Source organism: Crocodylus siamensis, chromosome 4 (assembly GCF_052110815.1).
Source record: "Crocodylus siamensis isolate JL-2025a chromosome 4, ASM5211081v1, whole genome shotgun sequence".
NCBI classification, from domain to species: Eukaryota; Metazoa; Chordata; order Crocodylia; family Crocodylidae; genus Crocodylus; species Crocodylus siamensis.
This window is the reverse complement of record NC_143398.1, coordinates 71,832,250-71,854,798: the sequence shown is the minus strand read 5'-3', so window position 1 is coordinate 71,854,798 and position 22,549 is coordinate 71,832,250. Positions and strand designations below refer to the sequence as shown.

Genomic DNA, 22,549 nt, shown 5'->3' with positions numbered 1-22,549 from the left:
TTCATTTGCTCATAATAGACTTTTTATTGCAGGATGATACAGCTGCAGAAAGAAGAAAGCAAACTGTAGTAGAGCAAGTAATGGTGGATCAGTTATCTAGGTAAGAGACAAATGCAATAAATTACAAATTCAGATTACAGAAGAATTTGACTACATGAATGTGTGCCTTTTCCTGAGGTATTAGTTTTTAATTTGTGAAAAATACTGTATTGTTACGTAAAATGCATGTAATAAAAATGATCCATCAACCTTACTTTACTTTCTGTAGAGGTTTAATTATCACTGAGAAAAATTAAAATTTAAAACTTTAATCTCACCTTTGAGAGCTAATCTGTCTTTTCTAAAAAAAAATATTTTGATGCCTTTTCTAATGCATTCCATTTTTTATTGACTTTCTGTTTATAATTTCAGAGTTTTAAAAATTAATGAGCTAAGCTACATCACTGTCCTTTGAATTACTACAGTATTATTCCAGCTTTAGAGAGTTAGGAAGATACAGTGTAGCTAAGGTTGGGCAGGGTCATACTGGAAGGATCTGACTTAGTTACAGTTTTTTAACCACTAGAGGTGTCTGTAGATATGCCAGGAGACTGCTTCGAAGTGCTGTAATTAGTGTGTCAGAGCAGACTCGATTAATTGTGTCTGTTGGAGTGAGCTTCAATCAATGAGTTGGAAAGGACCTAGACAGATCATCTAGTCCGACCTCCTGCCATGGGCAGGAAGGAGCACTGGGAGCGGGAGGGGTTGTAAGACCCCAGCCAGGTGTCTATCCAGTTTCCTCTTGAAGATTTCCAGGGAAGGTGAGAGTACCACCTCTCTGGGAAGCCTATTCCAGGCTCTGGCCACCCTTACTGTGAAGTAGTTCTTCCTAATATCTAACCTAAACCTATCCTCCCTCAGTTTGTGGCCATTGTTCCTAGCGACTCCAAGGGGGGCCCTGGTGAATAGACTTCCCCCAGGCCCTGCTGGTGGCCCCTGATAAGGTTGTAGGCAGCCACAAGATCCCCCCTCAGTCTCCTCTTGTGGAGACTGAAGAGATTCAGGTCCCTCAGCCTCTTCTCATAGGGCTGGCCATGGAGGCCCCCAACAATATGAGTGACCCTCCTCTGGACCCTCTCCAGGTTCTCCACGTCCCTCTTGAAGTGTGGCGCCCAGAACTGGACACAGTACTCCAGCTGCGTCCTGACCAGCGCCACATAGAGGGGGAGCAAGACCTCTCTGGACCTGTTAGTGATGCCCCTGTTGAAGTATGGCAGGGTGCGGTTGGCTTTGCCTATTGCTTCGTTGCATTGGCAACTAATATTCTTCCTGGAGTCGATCCTGACTCCAAGATCCCTCTCCGACTCTGTGCTGCTGAGTGGGTCAGCCCCTAACCTATAACCATAATGCTGGTTCTCTCTCCCCAGGTACAGCACCCTGCACTTGTCCTTGTTGAACCGCATCCTGTTCAGATCTGCCCACTTCTCCAACCTATCTAGGTGTATTCACTTTACCCCACAGCTTGGTGTCATCAGTGAACTTGAACAGGGTGCTCTCCACACCCTCGTCCAGGTCGCTTATGAAGATGTTGAACAGCACTGGCCCAAAGACCGAGCCCTGAGGGACTCCACTGCCCACACCCTCCCAGGTCGACATTGACCCGTCCACCACCACCCTCTGGGCGCGGCCCTGGAGCCAGTTTGCCACCCATGTGACTGTGCATTCAGCAATGCCGTAGTCCCTCAGCTTGCCTACCAGAATTGGGTGGGACACTGTGTCGAAGGCCTTCTGGAAGTGCAAGAAGGTGACATCGACTTCCTCCTGCACATCTAAGCTCTTTGTTACCTGGTCATAGAAAGAGACCAGGTTAGTCAGGCAGGATCAGCCTTGCATGAACCCATGCTGGTTGCTTCTCAGCATCACTTCCCCTGCAGGACTCTCACAAATGTGGCCCTTGATAATTTTTTCAAAGACCTTCCCCAGGATAGAAGTGAGGCTGACTGGCCTGTAGTTGCCAGGCTCTTCCTTCCTCGCCTTCTTGAAAATAGGGACCACGTTGGCCCTTTTCCAGTCCTTGGGGACTTAGCCCGAGCAACAGGAGTCCTCAAACAGCTGGGCCAAAGGCTCAGCAATGACACCAGCTAATTCCCTCAGCACCCGTGGATGAAGGTCATCCGGGCCTGCTGACGTGGACACATCTAAACCCTCCAGGTAATCCTTAACTAGGTCTGAACTAACTGTTGGGGGACTCGCATCCTTCCGGGCCTCTCTATGCTGTCACCCAAGAGCACCCCATTGTCAGCAGACAGAAACATGGAGGCAAAGAACTTGTTGAAGAGTTCTGCCTTTTCTCGCGTGTCCATCACCAACTGCCCTGCTCTGCCTCGTAGGGGTCCAATGTTACCCTGAGACTTCTTGCTACCTATATACTTGAAAAAGGACTTTTTGTTATCCTTAATCCCAGAAGCTAATCTAAGCTCCGGTGCTGCTGTAGCCTTCCTCACCAAATCCCTACAAGCTTGGGTCAGGGAGATGTACTCCTCCCTTGTCCCTGCCCCCTGCTTCCACTGCCAGTACGCTTTTTTCTTTGCCCTCAGGCCAGCCTGGATATCCGCACTCAGCCATGGAGGTTTCTTGGAACCCTTTTCCCGCCTTCCTGTGCAGAGGAATTGCATCCTGCTGCACTCCAAGGATAGCCTCCTTGAGGAAGGACCACCTTTCCTGGACCCCTATACTAACTACCCCCTGGGCTCCGAGTGCCTCCCTGACTACTGCCCTGAGCACATCGAAGTTGGCTTTCCTACAGTCAAGCATTTGCGCTGTGCTAGTTATCCTCCCCACCTTTCTCTGAATAGCAAACTGGATCATTTCATGATCACTGTCCTCTAGCCTCCCTTGTACTAGCACCTCCCGCACCAGGTTGTCCCCAGAGGCTAACACGAGATCCAGTATGGTGTTTTCCCTAGTGGGGACGAGCACCTCCTGCATGAGGTGTAGGTCCTGTACGCACATCAGGAACCTTCGTGAGTGGCTAGACCTGGCCGACTGCTCCTCCCAGTTGATGTCAGGTTAATTCATATCACCCATAACCACAACATCCTTTGCATGCACGGCCTCCCCCAGCTGCCTGGAGAATTCCAGATCCAGCTCTTCCTCCTGATGCGGTGGCCTGTAGTAAACCCCTACCACCAGATCCCTCTCCCCCCACCCTCCTTGGAGCTTGACCAACGGGGTCTCAGTTAAGCCTTCCTCTGGTCCCATTTGGAAGGTAGAACTGGTATACTGTGCCCTAACATAGAGTGTAACCCCCCCCCCTTTTTTCCCCTTCCTCTCTCTTCTAAACAACCTATAGCCCTCTATGTCTACTGCTCAGTCAAAAGTTTCATCCCACCATGTCTCCACTAGGCCAACCAGGTCGATTTTACTACTTGCAAGCAGGAGAGCAAGCTCCTCCTGCTTGTTCCCCGTGCTTCTTGCATTAGTGAAGAGACACCTTAATCCCCCTGTGGGAGCCCTGGGCACCCCTCCTTCCTGAGAGACAATTGGTCCCTTGGTATATACCTGAGCTCTTACCTGGGCAGGTCCTACACCTGGTTGAGTTATCTCTTGCTCCTGTGGATCCCCATCCCCCAACGAATTTAGTTTAAAGCCCACTGGAGGAGGTCAACTAGCCTGTAAGAAAACAAACTCTTACCTTTGGGGGAGAGATGGAGACCATCACGCCCCAGGACGCCCTCTGCTCTGAAGTGCGGGTCGTGGTCCAGGAAGCCAAATCCAGCGTGATGACACCAACTCCAGAGGCACCAGTTCACCTCATGGATGCAGGTGCTCTGCCACTGACGGCCTCCACTAACTGGGAGGAGGGATGAAAAGACCACCTGGGCCCCCAATTCTCTAAGCTTGGCCCCCAGAACCATGTAGTCATCCATGATCTGGTCTGGACTACTCCGGGCCACATCATTGGTTCCCACGTGGATGAGGACCATAGGATAGTAGTCGGAAGGCCAGATGAGGTCAATGATCATCTTTGTGACGTCCCCAATCTTGGCTTCTGGGAGACGGTATACTTCTTTCACATTGGGGTCCATGCGGTGGATGGGTCCCTTCGTTCCTCTGAGGGGGGAGTCCCCTATGACGATGACCCAATGTCTCTTCTTCTGGGTCACTGGATGATGCTCAGGAGGTACGGATACCGTCTTGTTGGTTGAGAGTGTGGCTTCCTCCCTTCCTCCTTCCTCATGCGCAGTCTCCTCCAGCAGTGCCAGGGCTGCATACTTGTTCCCCAGTTGTACTGGGGTGACAGTTGATGCAGCTGCACACCACCTGTGACGCTGCCTGGCCCTGGAGGTGACTGTCCTCCATTCGCCTCCTGCAGACTCCTGGGTGGTGACAGCCTGAGGGGATGGGCTCTGCAGAGAGAAAGTACCTGTCAATCTTGTCCTCCATGGCCCTGATCCCCCACAGCCTGCTCACCTCTGCCTGGAGCTCTCTTATCTGCCGCTCCAGTGCCGCAATCATGGCACAGGTGGGACAGGTGAGAGAAGCCCCCACTCCCATGTCCCCCCCAGGGACAAAGCCAGGCAGCCCCCACAGGCAGGTGGCCCCACCTGCGTGGAAGCCTCACCAGTCCCCGGGCCAAGAGGCAGCTGTGGGGCAGGAGCCCTGGCTGCACTCCGCGTGACAACTCCCATGCTGTCACCCCCCACTCACTTACCTGGAGACGACTACTGCTGCTGCCGTCATTGGTTCTTTTCTGCCTGCGGCCTCTCGTACTTCTCCCGGCGTGAACCTCGGTGCAAACTCTGGCACGCCCCTAAAGAGCGCGCCTGTTTGCACTCCTTGTTTGTGCGGCTGGGGAGCACAGTTCCTGCCCAGCAGGGCTAAGTGGGGTCAGGTGGGGAAAGAATCCCCTGCCCGATTGCCCTCACCTGGCCCCACTTGCTCCCTTCCCCTTCCCCAGCTTACCTCCTTGTTGCTGCAGCTGTCCTTCAGCTGCGGATGGTTGCTGGTGCTGTTGGTGCTGCTGCTGCTGCTTTTGCCGCTGCCTCGAAGGTCGAGGGACACTGGGGGCACGTGCACTCCCTCCGGTGTCCTCAGCGCAACATTATTAGCACACTCCATCTAGTCTCCGCATCCTGTGTGTCAGTGTCCCCACGCTTTAAAAAGGTGGTGGGGGCGCTTTAGCTAAAGCTCGTTTGATGAATTTTAGATAAAGCTCCCCTGCCACCATTTTGAAGCATGCATGGGGATGCTAATACATGAGACATTGTGGGTGCTTTACTTAGAGTAGCTCTTGGAGCTGTTCAAATTAAAGATCCCCCCCACCCCACCCCACCCCATCCCTGGAGCACATAGAAAATATCTCTTCTATTGATCATAGTGCCATGCTATGTTGAGAGAGAACCCATAAATCAACAGTTAAAATGACTAAAGTTATTATTCCATGTTATTTATCATTCTCTTAATCTGTTCTTAATTTTCAAGCATACCTTAACTAGTCTTGGTCTGAATTTTTCTCACGTTATACCACTTTTTTCATTGTTTTGAATTTTTTTCTGTGCTTCAGTTCCAACAGCAGCTTAGCTGCCTTTGGGGACACATGCACCCGCTTTGAGTGTGGAATTCTCTACAGTCCCACGTCATACCTTTCCAATGGTACATAGAACTAATGGTTAAGGGAATTCTCTTAAATTCACTAGTTCTATTAAATTCACTATTTTTTGTTAGAGTGCTTTTATGGCAGTAATCTAGGTCTTAAATATATGTCCAGATATGGACCTTGGGTTTCTGTGACTTTCATTTCCTGCTTAACTTCCTTTTGTGTCTCTTTTTATGCTTCCTAAATTTCTTTTCTTGCTCTAAAATGTTTTAATGAAAATGGAATACAGTGTTCAGTAGTGCTTTAGCTGCAGCTCTATTACATTTTAATTTAAAAATGTAACATCTATAACTCATCCAATACTAACAAAAGAAATCAGAGTAGGATGATAGTCTGGGAAGAAGAGTTCAAAACATTGAAATAAGAAAAATTTTAAAAGCAACACAATAAGGTTTGTTCTGTGTATATGTAAATAGCCCAATCCTACTGTCAGATCAGTTTTGGGGAAATGTGACTGAGATTCTTTCTACATAGACATAAAAGCTGCCTCCCTTCCCCTTACCCATGGGCTGATCAAGGTGCACGATTATGGGTTAAATATATTTCTTTTTCCTTCAGTACTGAACTACTGTTAATAACAACGATGGTGTATTGTAAAGGGCCCCCTGAATTTCCCACATGTTAATTGGGACAAGGAGCGTTAGTGTACAAGTTTTTGGAGCACTGTAGACAGGCATTTATTACCTTGTGCTTTTATTTCTTGACTCTCACTAGCCAGTACTGGACGATTATCCCATTCTAGAACTTTGATTGCTTAGGCAGGACTGGTTGAACCTTTTCAGGTACGTAAGGCCTTAGAAGAGTGTTGGCATTATTTATTTTTTTAAAACTACATTATGATAGCATGTATTGAATGCATACAAGTGGGTCATTGCATTTATGTGCAACTTTTAGTCTCCTTTTCTACATACCCAAGGTGTATAGATTTATTGCCCATTTGTGAAGTAATTGTTGTATTGCTGTAGCAGTTCATAGGTGTATCTGTGCATATGTTTTTCAATCAGGGCAGTAATAAGTGACCCAGAGCAAAACACAAGTAATGATACTTACCAGAGAGACCTTATGCTTCCAGCACTGGGGACAGCACCATTGCGGTTTAGAAAAAGAACATTACACGAAACAAGGTAAGATCTCTTAGGCTGTAGTTGTTTCTTATGGTCATGGTTTCTAATTTCAGCCTGTTGTAACTTTAGCAAAAGTTACTTCTTTTAAGCTAAAACTTGGCATGCTTTATCTGAAGGCTACTTTTAGCAAGTGTAGTAAAATCTGATTCCTCCAGTTTTACTGATACAAAAATTAGAGTAGTGAGTTGTGCTTTTTAGCCATTATATGAATGCCTTTCATTATAGGTAGTACAAGTGCCTTGGAAAACCAGCTTGGGTGTTTCTAGGAATAGTGTCTTTGTTTCATTTATGTTACCTGTGTTCATGTACCTTCCTCTAGTATCCCCTGTGCCAGTCCTCTGCCTCCTGACCACTGCAGGAACTGCAACAATTAATGCTGCCACTGCTTATTGCACCATCAAATGTCCAAACCTGTAGGGAGCCCCATGCCAAGTGACATGGCTTTGCTTGCCAGATGAGACTTGAGACAGACTCCACATGCCAGGTCTGGCCTGTAGACTGACCCTGCACTAGTCATTTGACCTGTGGAGCCAATGTTGGGTGCCACTGTTCTAGGGTATGTTTGTACAGAGTGGTCTAGTTAACTATGTTAGTCTGAAGTCAAGTAAAAGGCTAGATTTAGACTAGCCAAGGTAGATATACAAGTTTTGTGGGCTCACTTCATCAGATGTTATGAAAGGATGTGCAGCTCAGTTCTGGCACCAGGGAGCTATTTGATCCCAAGTGGTATAGCCACGTTGGTTTGGGTCTGAGGGTGGGTTAAATAGCTCTTCCAAACAAGCTAATTGAAAACAAAGCTAATTAACTGAGGCACAGCAAAATGTGAACAGAGCCAAACTATTTCTAGGCTGGGGAGTGGCACCCCAAAGAGACCTAGCTTGAGTATCTGTTTGTCGCTGAATAGAAGGTTAAAGAAACAGTTACGCAGGTAAAAATATTCCTGTTGAGAAGATCTAGGCAGAAGGAAAGGCAGTGCAGGTACTTGAGCTAGTTCTGCACATGCCAGCTTTTGTATAAGAAGCAATATAGCTTTGTTCGTGTCACGCTCTGCCCTGGCAAATTGGCTCTTATGAAATGTGGCTACACAGCTCTTAATTTAGCAGGTACCAGGAGTAGAGCAGCACAGTGTGTCACTACCCTCAAGTGGCATAGACATGAACTTTAGATCTCTCACCTTGGGGATGCCCCCAAATTCCTAGATACAAGCTTGCCAGCACCCAGATAATTTCCATGCTGGTAAGCAACTCAGTGAGTAAAAAATCATCTTGTGTGCTGAGATCTGAGGGTCACATAAGCTATTCTCCAGGGACTCTTTAGTCTTTCACATTCCTAAAATCCAGCACTATAAATTAGAGGAGTTTGACTCTAGTATTGAACACAGTTGAGTGTGGAATTAAGTTGCAGCCCTGTTACTACTCAAGGGACTATTTCTCATAGCAATGTTTATCCTCAAGGGAACCAAGGGAAATGAAGAGGAAAACATTTTAAGTTTCATTACTCTTGTCAGCCATTAAATAAAGTAGACCCTGTTAATATTGACACTTCCTATGATTGTGCTTTCCTTGTTGTGGTGGATAATTATATGATCTGATTGTGCAGCTTCTGCAAACCAGGTCCTTTTTCTGATGCAGGTAACTTTCACAGTTACCTGGATCAGCTCGTAATCCAATTGCTTTTTCTAGAAATGGTTTCAAATAGTAATGATATTTTGCATTCGTAGAACAGATCTATTGACTAATATGCAACATTCTTTTGACAGAATAAGGACCAAATCAGCATTAACTGAAAATATGCTTTCTAACAAATTACGCTTTGATTGTAGAATTCTCTCAAGGTAATGAGAAATTTTGTAAAATCCTGTATTAATTCTCTGAGTTTGTGAATTTTTTTTTTTTTTAATAATTGGAATAATTGCAACCAGTTGGAATAATTACAACTTGCTTTTTCTCAGAACCATCTGTTTAGAAATAAATAAGTGTTATTTGTTCATATGTATTTAAATTAAGTATAATTTTTCTTGGGGGCTGTTACATTCTGATATAGCTCAGAGTAGCTATGAGGCTGCATGAAACTGAATGGGGATAAACTAAATTGTTTCTTTGAATTTGGGAGGAGAGGTTAAAAACAGCTTCCCTCAGCTGCACTAAGTTCTTACTTGGCCATAGCTCATAATTCAGTCCATTAGCTTCTCAGATCATGACCAACATAGTGATCTTTATGTAAGTATTTGGTCACCTGAGTTGTGAAATGTCCTTTAATATACTGTGTATGAGAGTTTGAAAGGCATTTTTGACAAAGAACAGAATACATAACTAAATCCACAAGTTGGTATACAGTACTTCAGTATTTAACTAAGCTAATCAAAACCAGCAATGTATTGATAAAAGATAATGCAATATAGAGTCTCTGTCACTGAACTGTTACTGAAGACGCGTATTTCAAAAAAGTGGTGTAATCATTTGTATGAGTTTAAATTAGGTTCAGCTAAACACAAAACTATAATGGTACTCTCCCATGATAATTTTAGGAATGGGCGTGATGCCTGTAGAGAGCTGATTGGATTCTTTTTTACATGTGATGGATCTCTTACTGTTTACGAATATCGACAGTTTGGCAAAAACAGGTACGATGAATACATTTATAAAAAGATGTAAATCTCAGATACTCTCCACAATATCTAGGAGCTTTTTCTCTTCATGTTCAGTTTTTTAAAACTTGTTTTGAATTGTATTACAGAGTAAATGCCTTACCTTTCATCCAGAAGGGAGTTTATAGTCATCAGCGCAGTCAAAAAAAAGGAAAGCTCTATGATCTTCACGACTTTTATATTGTAAGTATTCTTTCAGTGTAAATACATCAAATCAGCTGATTTGGAAATGCTGTTTAGCTAAGATCTGCATTCAGATATCACAAAGATTCTAATCTGGCTTTAAGGGGACAGAGCCAAAACCCACTTCTGTTAAGTTTCAAGAGCTTTGATTCAGAACTTTTGGCATCTGGATCATTTTCTGTATACACCCACCGTCAGCCAAATATTAGAGATTTCATAGGTAGCTTTAAAACTGACTGCACTTTTCTTGCAAAGTGCATGAGGCTGCAGTTGGGAGGGGACTTGAAGGCATAAACAAATTATGCAGAAGGTAGGGCAGGGTGGCACCTTATAGACTCACTTGTTCAGAAATACATAAGCTTTCATGGGAAACAGCTTATTTTGTCAGATGCTATGAACAGACTTGCAGACAGCAGAGATACTAAATAGAAATGAATAAAGTAATTTCATTATGAAGAATAGACAAAGGGAGAGGAAGGGAAATGGGAAGGGGGCAATGTTGAGAGAGGCAAAGGTGAGTTGAAGAGAGCAAAGATGAGCAAAATAGTTAAGGATATAAAAGTTACAATGAATACAGTAATTTATTCCAGGCTAGTCCAGGCAGTGGGATAAGAATCTGTAATCTCTGTTGAGCTCATCCTGAACACAATCTGGTCTGTTGAAAATGTCTTGTGCCACAGTTTTCACATGGGAATTTCCTGTCTGGCCAGTATAGAGAGCAGAGAGGCAGTGTAGGCAGGTGATGGCATATGCAGTATTGGCAGAGGGATGGGTTAATGAATTTTGGATGTTACAATCCATATTGTTTGGTCCAGTGATTATGTAGTCTTTGTTGATGAGGGGCATAGCTAGCATCTGCATATGGAACGAGGCTTGGTGCCTTTGTGAGAATAGGAGCTGGATAATTTGTTGCTGGAGGGACATCATTTGAGGTTAGTGAGCTGCCTGTAACCCAAGATAGGCTTGTCCTCCAAAGGTATCTTGAGCTAGCAGTCACTTTCCAGGATGGATTGGAGGTCATTAATGATATAAAGAAGGTTTTCTAGAGGGGGCTATAGGTGACAACATGAAGGATTTTGTTGTCTTTGTCATAGGGTTGGTATTGTAGCTGATTGAAGTGGGGTCTGAGTCCGTTCTGTTGATTTGAATGGCTACCATTTGGGGACTATATTATAAGTGTTCCCACATCCCTTCCTCTCCCTATCCCTGTTTTTGTATTTAGATTATTTGATTCATTTTATTCAGTACCTTTGTAAATCCAGTCATAGCATTTCTGAATGGGTTAGTCTATAAGGTGCTATCCTGCCTTGCCTTCTGCCTGATTTCAGATTAACACAGCTAATTACTGCTCTGTAAATTAGTTGAAAAAGTGAGTAGCTCTGAAAAGTCCCTAATGATAAAGTAGCACAAATTTAGTTGTAAAAAATTAGTGGCTGTTGAAAGGTCTGCTGGTACTTATAATTGAAAAATTATTAAGTATTTTAAGAGTAAAGTAATATGCTTGATAAATGTTTTAAGTTTGAACAGATTTATCACCAACTTTTTTTCTTCTTTTGAAAGAGATCTTTATAAGAGATTATGGAATAAAGTGGTACTTTTTTTGAGAATTTTGAAGACTTGTCACTTATAGTTAAAAGTTCTACTTAATCAATTATTTGAAGCTAAGGGCAAAGCACAGTTAAGGATATACAAACAGCTACTAAGAACGTTGACAAAAATGGTATTAGCTGGTTCCATATCTTTCTTAGTAGCCAGTTATTATCTCTAGTTGTATAATTGTCACCGCAGAATACTCAGTGTAGGATCTGACATTCAGGTTCTTTGTTTTCCCTTCTTATGCATGATTACTACTGTAAATGTTCTGCAGGGCAAACTGCTGTGAACTGTATCTGTTTAGTCTTCTTGTTTTAGAATTATACCATCAGGGCACCTGTGTAGTCCCACAATCCATGATTTGCCAGTGTATTTACTTGTAGGTCAAAAATAGTTATAATGATACATGAAAAGGAATTGAATCTAGTTCACTCTCTAAACAGTACTGTGTTCTGTTAGCACTGAAGCGAAGGTGTGATATGATTCTGAGGTGCACACAAGAAACAGATGGGCTGAGCAGTACATTTTCCGATATTAAATACTGTAGTAATTTTCCTGAGAAGACTCCCATTTTAACTCTGCTCCATTGTGTCATTCATTTTCCTTCAAATCTTACATTTGGGTGAATGCTCTCTTTGCATAGTTAGACAGCAGCATCCAGCCGGTACGTCTGTGGAGGAAAAGGGGGTGGGGAGGGAGGGAAGAGGTGTAGGGGGGTGCACGTTGAGGCCCCCATGGTGAGGGGGAGAGAGTGGGGTTGGGGCTAGAGCAGGGTCTGCCCAGCTAGGGCGGGGTGGGTCGGGGTGGAGCCACAGGCAGCTCATCTGGAGGGCACAGGGATGGGGAGGCAGCTCCTCGCTGTTGTACGCACCCCTGGGGGAGGCGTAGGGGGCATGTACCCCCCAGATTTGTGCACAGCGCAAGGGCAGGCTGCAGGCTCAGGGCAAGTAGCTATACCAGCCTGTTTCCTGTTGCAGGGGGTGGGGTGGGAAGGGCTGGGCAAGGACTGCCATTGCAGTTGGTGGTGGTGGTGGTGGTGCTGGGAGGCTATGGGGAATTTTGGGGTGGCTGTAACCCATCCTGTAGTCCCCCCTCCCAGTGCTGCTGCTGCCTACACCAAGTGTAGCCCTGGCTTAGTCCTCTTGCAGCCTACCTTCACACAAATCTGGGGGGGGGGGCCTCCCCCAGGGGTGTGTGCACAGTAGGGAGGTGCCCCCCACCCCCTCTCCACCTCCCTGTGCCCTTCATATGAGCCACCCACAGCTCTGCCCCATGACCCAACCCAACCTGGCTGGGCAGCACCTGCCCCAGTCCCACCCCCACTTCCTCCCTCACCGTGGGTGCCTCTATGTGCCCCTTTCCTTCCCCCCACAGACTTACTGGCTGGCTCTGCTCTCCATGGTGCATTCCTGGCCACATGTATGCTGCGGCTGTGCACATGCACACGGCATTTATCGGTGTTGTTATTGGTTACACCATTGAAAAAAGCCAATTGCAGATAATGTCAGTTTTCCTTTTATTGGTGCCAATATGATATGGACCAATTATATTGGTGCACCTCTACTTTAGGTACATTTTTCCAAAGTGTACATTTTCCTCAATTTTGCTTTACTTCTAAAATGGCACCTTAATTGGGAAATCCAGACTTTTGAAAAAGTGGGATTAAAAAAGAAAAGGTTGCCTCCCAATACCACCCCCCCCCCCAAAAAAAAACAAACAAAAAACCAAAACATTGACTAAGGTTTTTCAAAACAGATGTATGGTCTATTTGACCAACTTCAGTTTAAATTTTTCCTCTTGCATAAGCACAGGAATCCTATCAGTATCTGTGTTATATCACAGTGTTGTGGAAGAAACTGTATTAACCAGTTCAACATTGTACTGATTCTTTTTTGCTAACAGTGATCAAGATTTCAGATAATTATTAGGAGACTTTTCCATTCACTTATCTTAATGATTGTAGGACAGAGGTGGCATGGGTATTGGTATGGGCAGCCTGTGTATGTTGCACATGGCAGATTGGGGAGAGGACAAACAGTGCAGTGGAAGATAGGCTGGGAAGCAGAAAGCAGAGCAGAAGATCAGGCAGGGAGCACAGGGCAGGAAGCAGAAGGCAGAGCAGCAGATTGGGTAGTGGAAAAGGATTGGAGTGGCACCCAGGGCGGGGCTAATTTGTGTCATGCCTGCCAGAAGGGATGGCCACCACCATTAGAAGATATCATTGTGTACGCCTAGATATCGCAGTCAAGATTGTGCCTCCATTGCAATAATTGCTATAAATTCAGTAAGAGATACGTGTCTACTAATAGGGTTATAGCTGTTGTGGGCTGCAGGATAGCTGACGGGCAGTTCTGCCCAGGCTTTTCTTAAAGTATACCCAGTTCTAAAACTGCTTTCAGTTGCCCTGAAAAAAATGTCAAATTCATAGCAGAAATCCACTTCTGTCTCCCCATGCCATGCTATCTTTTCAAAACTACACTTCCTGAGAGGTGTAGAGTCTGGCCCCAAGGATGTCCAAATGATTTGTGAGTTGCATCTCATTAAGTGTATAGCAGACATGCAAGTCGTGATAAGAATTCATTTGTTTTTAGATGTGCAGCTGCCAACCTAGAATCTGACGTGCTAATCCTTTAATTTTTAGAGTAACTAAAACTTTTTCTCTTGGTCTTGCATTACAATAATGAACTACAAAATGTGTGTCATGTTTTGACTGTATTCTAAAATAATGTATAATTTTTCCCATTAACATTTCGAATAATTCTAGTTTTTGATGAAGAACTTTTCACTTCTTGATGGTGAAGTGTTCACTTCAGAGAATAGATGACCTACCTGTAAATCATTTGTGTGCTGTTATCTACAGGGTGCTAACCTGACTTTTCGGAGTCTTGATCACAGCCTTCCAGAAAGTATGAAACAAAACCCAGTGCTTACCCTTCGTATCACTAATATTGATGAAACATCTGTGAACTTTTTGAAGTAAGCACAGCTTTCCACATTGCTTTTCCTTCCTTGAAAATATGATCCTAAATTAATAATTTGTAAAAAAGTTTTACATAATGCATACTGCTTACATTGCTAAAAGTATATGTTTAGGCTGTTGTTAGGAAAAACAAATGCAGTGAATAGTACTGAAGTGCTGTAGTATGGAACTATCAAAATAAATGTTTTGACAGTTTATTGGTCAAAGGATTATTGTTAAAATAAAAGAATTAATTATGTTCCTGAACACCTTCTTCAGTTCATTTTGTACCAACATGAATTTATAGAGACTGTGCCTGAGTATAAATCTTAACCACCTTTCTGACGTGAGCAGATTTTAGTTGGTTCATTTGAAAGAATATGCATTCTGCTTTCTATCTAGAAGAAAAGATATCCCAGAACTGGAAGAAAAGAAGAAGGAATAAGATATAACAGATGCAATTCCCAGAGGTGGAATATGAAGTGGGGTGGAGGGGGTGCAGTTTTACCTCCCCCTTTGATTCCTGCCCCACCTAAACTTTAAAACCAACTGCCTGGAAAGGGCAGTGGCATTTCTATTCAGGCAGTGCTCCAAGAGTCAATTCATTCATGGCTTATCTCCTCCCTGAATCCTACTGATCTCTCAGCGGATGTTAACAACTGCCTCTCCTTTTTAATGTTCTTGATGTTCCACTACTCAAACTATCCTTTTTTCTGTAATTTTTGCTGTCTGTTAGCCATTTCTGGCAATGTCTCCTCTATTTTACAGCCTTGTTTTTAGCTTGAGCTAGTAACCTTAACTCAGGTGTAGAAATGACTGACAGTGTAGTGCAGGTACTATCAAGACTCTCAGGAAGAATAGATTTTGTTTTATGAATAAGAGAAATACATTTAACTATAATGTCTACAGGACTAACAACACAATATTTTTTTTTACTATTTTTACTTGTTTTTGCCTAACTCGTTTTAGTTTAACTTTATATATAATCTAGGAAATTGGAGCTCATTCCAATAGTTATATTGGAAAGTCCTGAGCTTGACCAGGAGTTCGCCCGGGAACTGACTGAGGCCGCTTGCTCCAGGACCTTGGTTGTCATGGGTGACTTCAATTACCCGGACATCTCGTGGGAAGATCACTCAGCAAAATCCGAGCGGTCGCAAAGCTTTCTCTCGTGCGTGGATGACCTCTACCTGACTCAAGAAGTCTATGGGCCAACGAGAGGCAAAGCGCTGCTCGACCTGGTACTGGCTACGGGGGACGACCTAATCGGCGACCTAGTGATCGATGGGAAGCTGGGTGACAGCGACCATGAGCTGATCACCTTCACCATCCGCCGTAAAGCTGGCAAGTCAGTCAGCAACACAGAAGTCCTTGACTTCAGAAAAGCCGACTTTGACAAGCTCAAGAGGCTTGTTGGTCAGGCCCTCAGGGACCGTGACCCCAGGGAGATGGGAGTTCAAGAAGAGTGGTTGCTTTTCAAGGAAGCGATCCTCAATGCACAAGCTAAATCTATTCCAACACGGAGGAAAGGCAGCAAGAAGGCACAGCAGCCCTCCTGGCTCTCCAGGGACCAGCGGACCTCCTGTGGCTAAAAAGGAAAGCTGACAAAGGATGGAGGATGGGATTCACCTCCAAGGAGGATTATTCTGCGCTGGTCCAGTCCTGCAGGGAGCAAACCAGGAAAGCCAAGGCGGCAACTGAACTCCAACTAGCTTCAAGCATCAAGGACAACAAAAAGTCCTTTTTCAGATATGTGGGGAGCCGGAGGAAAAGCAAGGGCAACGTTGGACCGCTGCTAAACCAGATGGGGCAAGTGACAACTGATGCTCAGGAAAAAGCCAACCTATTAAATAGGTACTTTGCATCAGTCTTTCATCAGTCCCATGGGATGCCCATGCCTGCTGTGGGACAGGGAGATCCGGGTGATGGGGATCCCCTACCCTCCATAAATGCTGACCTCGTAAAGGAACATCTTGAGAAGCTGGATACCTTCAAGTCAGCCGGCACTGACAATCTGCACCCCAGGGTACTCAAAGAGCTGGTGAGTGTCATAGCCCAGCCCCTGGCACGGATCTTTGAAAACTCCTGGCGCTCTGGTGTAGTGCCCGAAGACTGGAAGAAGGCCAGTGTGGTGCCGATCTTCAAGAAAGGGAAGAGAGTGGATCTGGCTAACTACAGGCCCATTAGCCTGACTTCTATCCTGGGGAAGATCTTAGAAAAGTTTATTAAGGAGGCCATCCTTGATGGACTGGCCCAGGCTAACATCCTAAGGGATAGCCAGCACGGGTTTGTTGCAGGTAGGTCTTGTTTGATCAATCTCATTTCCTTCTATGACCAGGTGACCTATCACCTGGACGAGGGAGAAGAGATTGATGTCATATATCTTGACTTCAAAAAAGCTTTTGATCTGGTATTCCATGATCACCTCTTGGCCAAACTGGCCAGTTGTGGCCTTGGCTCCACCACGATCTGCTGGCTGGGAAACTGGCTCCGTGGTCGGACCCAGAGGGTTGTAATCGATGGCAGTCACTCATCGTGGTGCCCTGTGACCAGTGGGGTCCCTCAAGGCTCTGTCCTGGGACCCATCCTGTTCAACATCTTCATTAATGATGTGGACACTGGAGTCAGGAGTGGACTGGCCAAGTTCGCCGATGACACCAAACTTTGGGGCAAAGCATCCACGCCAGAAGATAGGCGGGTGATCCAGGCTGACCTGGACAAGCTCAGCAAATGGGCGGAAGAGAACCTGATGGTGTTTAACACTGAAAAATGCAAGGTTCTCCACCTTGGGAGGAAAAACCTGCAGCATGCTTATAGGCTCGGCAGTGCTACGTTGGATAGCACTACAGAAGAAAGAGACTTGGGGGTCATCATTGACCACAAAATGAACATGAGCCTGCAATGCGATGCTGCGGCTAATAAAGCGACCAAAACACTGGCTTGCATCCATAGATGCTTCTCGAGCAAATCCCGGGACGTCATTCTCCCCTTGTACTCGGCCTTGGTGAGGCCGCAGCTGGAGTACTGCGTCCAGTTTTGGGCTCCACAATTCAAAAAGGATGTGGAGAAGCTTGAGAGAGTCCAGAGGAGAGCCACGCGCATTATCAGAGGTCAGGAAAACAGATCTTACGATGACAGGCTGAGAGCCATGGGACTCTTTAGCCTGGAAAAGCGGAGGCTCAGGGGTGATCTGATGGCCACCTATAAGTTTATCAGGGGTGACCACCAGGATCTGGGGGAACGTCTGTTCACCAGAGCGCCCCAAGGGATGACGAGGTCGAACGGTCACAAACTCCTGCAAGACCGGTTCAGGCTAGACATAAGGAAGAATTTCTTTACTGTCCGAGCCCCCAAGGTCTGGAACAGTCTGCCATTGGAGGTGGTTCAAGCACCTACACTGAACACCTTCAAGAGTAAATTGGATGCTTATCTTGCTGGGATCCTATGACCCCAGCTGACTTCCTGCCCTTTGGGCAGGGGGCTGGACTCGATGATCTCTCGAGGTCCCTTCCAGCCCTGATGTCTATGAAATCTATGAAACATTTTTCTCCTTTGATCTTAAACTGAGTAATATAATTCATGACCTCCTAGCATATTGGTAAAGCCACTAGTTTCTCTTTAACTGGAGAAAAATATGTGTTGTAGTATATGTGATATGCCACACCTTCTGTGCTCCCTCTTTTCAAAGTCCTAGGTATACTCATGGTATTTTCTTAGATGAATTACTATTTCCACCTCTGTTAGAATATCTGAGAACATAATCATGTAATCCGTTGCTTAACCTTGTTATCCTTAGTCCTTTTCTCACTGGTAAAGATGAATAAAGGTTTTAACTATTTTGGCTGAATTTTCCTCTTCAGTAACCTTACCAGCACAGTTGGATGTAGACAAGGACTGCTAAGGATATTATTTCTTTTACCACTAAATCAGTGATTTAGGAGTGAGTCCAATGAGCAGCAAATGACATTTCTGACTAGGAGGGTAATTTAAATCAACTTGTAACTTTTTTTAATAATGAGAGATGTAGGCAGATAAAATATATTTCACTAGGAATATAAGACCTGGTTGCATCACTGAGGCTAAAAACATTTGAGGCAGTTCTGACCGATCCAGAATCTCAGATAAAAGAGTGGCACAGCCCCTCTTTTACACACCAAGGGTAAAAACAGATGATGTCCCAGGCTTTGACTTGCATCAAAAAAGGTGCAGCACAGCCATCTACCCCTGCAGCTTGGATGGTAATTAGCTCAAATTAGCTGCAGTTGTCTCCAGACAGTTGGGTACTTCTGAGGTACTTCAAGTGGCACACTGGCTTTGTATGTCTGTAGGATTCCAGGATAAAAGGTTTTGTCTCGGGAAGCTCGAATGATCTCTGGTTGTCCAGGAAGGAGGGAGGCAGGGAGGGAAGGTGTTAGCACACGTTTATCTTGCATGTTTCATAAGTACTTTATAAGCACTTTTGCATCAAGAGGATCCCAGGACAAAAGGCTTTCTTCCAGGAGAAATATGACATCTGGTTTTAGTCTAGGAGGGACTGTATGTACAGATCTTCTTCCTTTCCTGCAACTTGGGTTTCTTTGAAGCAGCACTCTCCTATTCCCAGGATAAGGGCCTGTAAATGTGAGGCCCTTCTCTTTTATAAACATTTCTGCTGTCCTTTGTGCCCTGTGGAGATAACCTTTGAAATATATTGCAGCTTGGAGGGAGATCACTTTTCTGCAAAAGAGAATCCCTCTGGAAGGGGAATTCCTACAGTTACTTTTTTGAAATAGACCTTGATAAATGAGCTTGTTCTATACACCATAAGAACAGAACTTTTAAAAACTCACTATTTTGTCATGGTTCAGTGAACCATTGAAGCAACTTTATTTTGTAAATAAGACTCTCAGCTAACTGCACCAGTAATGCTATCTTTTGGGGTTCTGTATTTCACTGGGAGTACAGTTCTGCCACAAATAATATTTCAATTGCAAGATCATAATTCTATGACTGGGTTGCCTGAAAGTACACTCTAAATTCACTTAATAAAATTGGATTTGTAGGTTGCTGAGTCAAATTATGGTGTAAAGTCCACATTGACCTATGGAAAGTGTTCCAAGCTTTGAATTTTTTTGTTCTAGAGCAGCAATAAGATGCTGCAATTAAAACCGTTCTTTCACTATTTAAAGACTACTTTTATTAAAATAGCTATTGATTGTTGTTAAAAATTTTGTCTGTGGAAGTGCATGCATATAGAAGGCCCTTTTTAATTTACATTACCCTGTAGTGTAATGTAAAGGTGCCATAGTGAAATTTAGGTCTATAGAACTGTGAATTCCAGATGTATATTGCAATGTACTGAAGTATATATTGGTACAGTATTTAGAGCGACATTTCCATCTGTGCCAAAGTTTTCATAAGATGGAAGGCAAAAGAGCTTAATTTTTGCTAATTCATGTAATTCATTGCATTTGAGGAATATGTTTGTTCTTGCTGTACAGCTTCTCTCCTCATTCGTCAGTAATCGGTATTGCCTTCTATTTGGAATTTGGAGTGGCTCCAGTGTCTGGATCCTTCAGCAGCAAACCCTGCCTGTCAGCTCAGGATGCTAGATTTTCTGCTTCTCACAGCAGAAGATTGGTGTTTCAGAGTCTCTCAACCATTTTGTCATACAATTTTCCCCCCATTTTGGTGAATACTTCATTTCTAATTGTAGCTCCTCTGTCCATCTCCTGAGATAAGAAATTACCTTCCTCTAATGTGCTGGTTTCTGCAGCATAGTACCTCAGCAAGCATTGAGCTGAATCCAAGAGTGGTGTAGGCAGCTTTTCAGGAACCTCAGATTAAGCTGTGTTTTCTTGCCACCAACTGAGCTGGGGTATGGGCTGGAGAGGACAGTCTTCTCTCACAGATCAGTAACCATGGGCATCCAATGGTACATACTTGGGAGGATAGTTCTGCTCTGTAGCTATAATCTGCTGACCATGTTCTTCTAGACCATGGACTTTGAGAGACAATCGTGCTAGGCCCTTGACACTTGCCTTATGTCAAGACTCTACTAGGACAGGCTAAAAGAGGAACTCTATGGAGAGGATTTCCATGGAGAGGAGAACCTTTTACAGCCTGTACAGCAGCAAATCTTAAATTTTTAACACTCCAGGTTGCCAGGAGGAAAAAGTAAGTGTTCCTATTATAAGGCAAAAATAAGCAAGCAATATTAAAAAAATCAAAACTTTGTGTTTAAATCCTTTTGCCTCTGCTAATAGATCACTCAAGTTGATGGCCATTCATTCCAGGGACAAGCTGCACCTATATTGTTGTTGAGTTTTGACTCTGAATAATCTGAATGGACTTGAATATGGTATCTGTTTTTATCCACAAATTTACAAGTAATTTTCTATTTGTGGGAGCACCTGAGAAATTAGTAGCTGCAATAGCAGAGAAACCCCAACCCTCGCTGTCAAAAACAGTATAGCGGTATATCAGTGTCTAGCAAAACATAGGTTGGACGTGATAGATTTCATAGACATTAGGGCCCTCGGACCTCAGAAGATCATAGAGTCCAGCCCCCGGGGTAGCTAGGTGTAGCAGGGCACTAAGGTGCCTGCTACTGAAAAGCAGCAGTATGGGCTCAGGTGCTGGTTGCTAGGGGCAACCAGGAGGAGCTAAGGGCCCACACCTGGGGAGTCAGCTGACCAGAAGGGGCAGGGCTGACCACTATAAGACCCAGACAGGAGGCTGTGGGTGCTCTCTCCCTCTCTCTCCCAGCTGGCAGCCATACAGAAGGAACACTGTTTCACCAAGGAAAAGAGCTCGGCCCTGAAAGGGGAAAAGGGAAAGGCCTGGATGTACAAACCACTAGCTAGACAGGTGAGAGATGTTTCATGGTTTGGAAAACGCTTTAGCCAGGAGGCTTAGATTTGAGTTATAGCCGATTGGCTTGCATTATTGCTTTTGTTGTTATCGTTACACCGGAGGACCGGGTGAAGCTATTAGGGGTTGGAGGAGGCCTCATCGGGGCTCCATGATAGCGTGGGGACCCTGGTGCCAGAGAGGGCACAACGTTCAGGGGTGTATCGACCCCAGCCCCAGCGCGGGCAGGTGTGAGACGCCCCAGCGCAAGGGGGGGGCAGGGAGAAGCACCAGTGCGAGGCGAGCCAGAGAGCACCCGTGGGGCACAGGCTGCGAAGCGAGCCAGAGAGCGTCCGTGGGGGCGCGGAAAGGGATTGACCAAACAATGTCCAGTACATCTGCGAGGCTTGGGGCATGGTACAGGGGTGGTTGGAGCCACGCATAGCTCATAAGGCTGGGGTGCACCAAGTCACCCAAGACAGGATACAGACTGGGATACATCAGGGCACCGTGTCAGAGAGGACAAAAGGGCAGCTTCCCTTAAACATTATTACCATCAAAGACATGACGGGCAAGATGGTGAGGGTCCTTTGACACCAGCTTGTCACAGTAGGGGGCACTAGGGGAGTTCATGGCCACCCCTAGGACCCCACACTGTTACACTAGGGTTATAGGATCCCAGCAAGATAAACATCCAAACTTTTCTTTTAAAAAGTCCAGAGTAGGTGTTTGCAGCACCTCTGGAGGGAGTCTATACCAGGCCTTGAGGGCTCAGACAGTAAAGAAATTTTTCCTTACGTCCAAGCTAAAACGGTCTTGGAGGAGTTTGTGATTGTTGGTCCTTGCCATCCCTTGGGGAGCCCTGGTGAATATGCATTCCCCCAGATTGTGATGCACACCCCTTATGTCTTTAGGCTGCTACCAGGTCACCCCTGAGCCTGAGCTTTTTTAGGCTGAAGAGTCCCATGGCTCTCAGCTTCTCTTCATAAGGTCTGTTCTCTTGCCCTCTGATCATGCTGTGGCTCTCCTCTGGACTCTCTTAAGCTTCTCCACATCCATCTTGAATTGTGGAGCCCAGAATTGGATGCAGTACTCCAGCTGCGGCCTCACCAAGGCTGAGTACAGCAAGAGACTTTCTTAAACAGGATTAAAAAATCTGAGGCTAAAGCTCCCAGTGAAACCCAGATACATTTTCTTTCCAAACCAACAAGATCATCATCATGACAAGGACAACATGAGTATTTGTATTCTTTTCATTAAGCCTGCGAACCCATAGTTCTGGGAAGTGGCTGATAATAGTCAAAGCAAGGTTCAGAATGCAAGATATACATTTATTCCCATTTATGAACAACGTATCAAGCAAACAACAGATTCTAGGAAAAAGAGCTTCCTTCATACTGGCTGGTTGCTGCAAAAGTCATGTTTACCAGCCTTTCAGAGTATACATACTTAACGTAAATACCCAGGGGTTAAAGCAAGCTTAGCATTGACCGTAATAAGACTACTGCAGTAAAGATTCTGAAAGATCCAAAGCTTCATTTAATCAGTTATTTGCAGGTAGGCACTAGTCATCA

The 22,549-nt window shown here is 44.9% G+C and overlaps 1 protein-coding gene across 7 annotated transcripts in view; it reads left to right on the top strand.

The window, feature by feature from the left end:
* The window catches only part of CAPS2 (calcyphosine 2), a 63,106-nt gene that overhangs the window by 24,294 nt on the left and 16,263 nt on the right, over positions 1-22,549 (top strand). For all 7 annotated transcript variants that reach the window (XM_090042548.1, XM_090042547.1, XM_090042553.1 and 4 more), the window contains 6 exons: positions 33-100; positions 6,643-6,762; positions 8,522-8,596; positions 9,290-9,385; positions 9,499-9,592; positions 14,046-14,161. In XM_090042548.1, the coding sequence (XP_089898674.1) occupies positions 33-100; positions 6,643-6,762; positions 8,522-8,596; positions 9,290-9,385; positions 9,499-9,592; positions 14,046-14,161 (569 nt within the window). The remainder of the gene's footprint in view (positions 1-32; positions 101-6,642; positions 6,763-8,521; positions 8,597-9,289; positions 9,386-9,498; positions 9,593-14,045; positions 14,162-22,549) is intronic.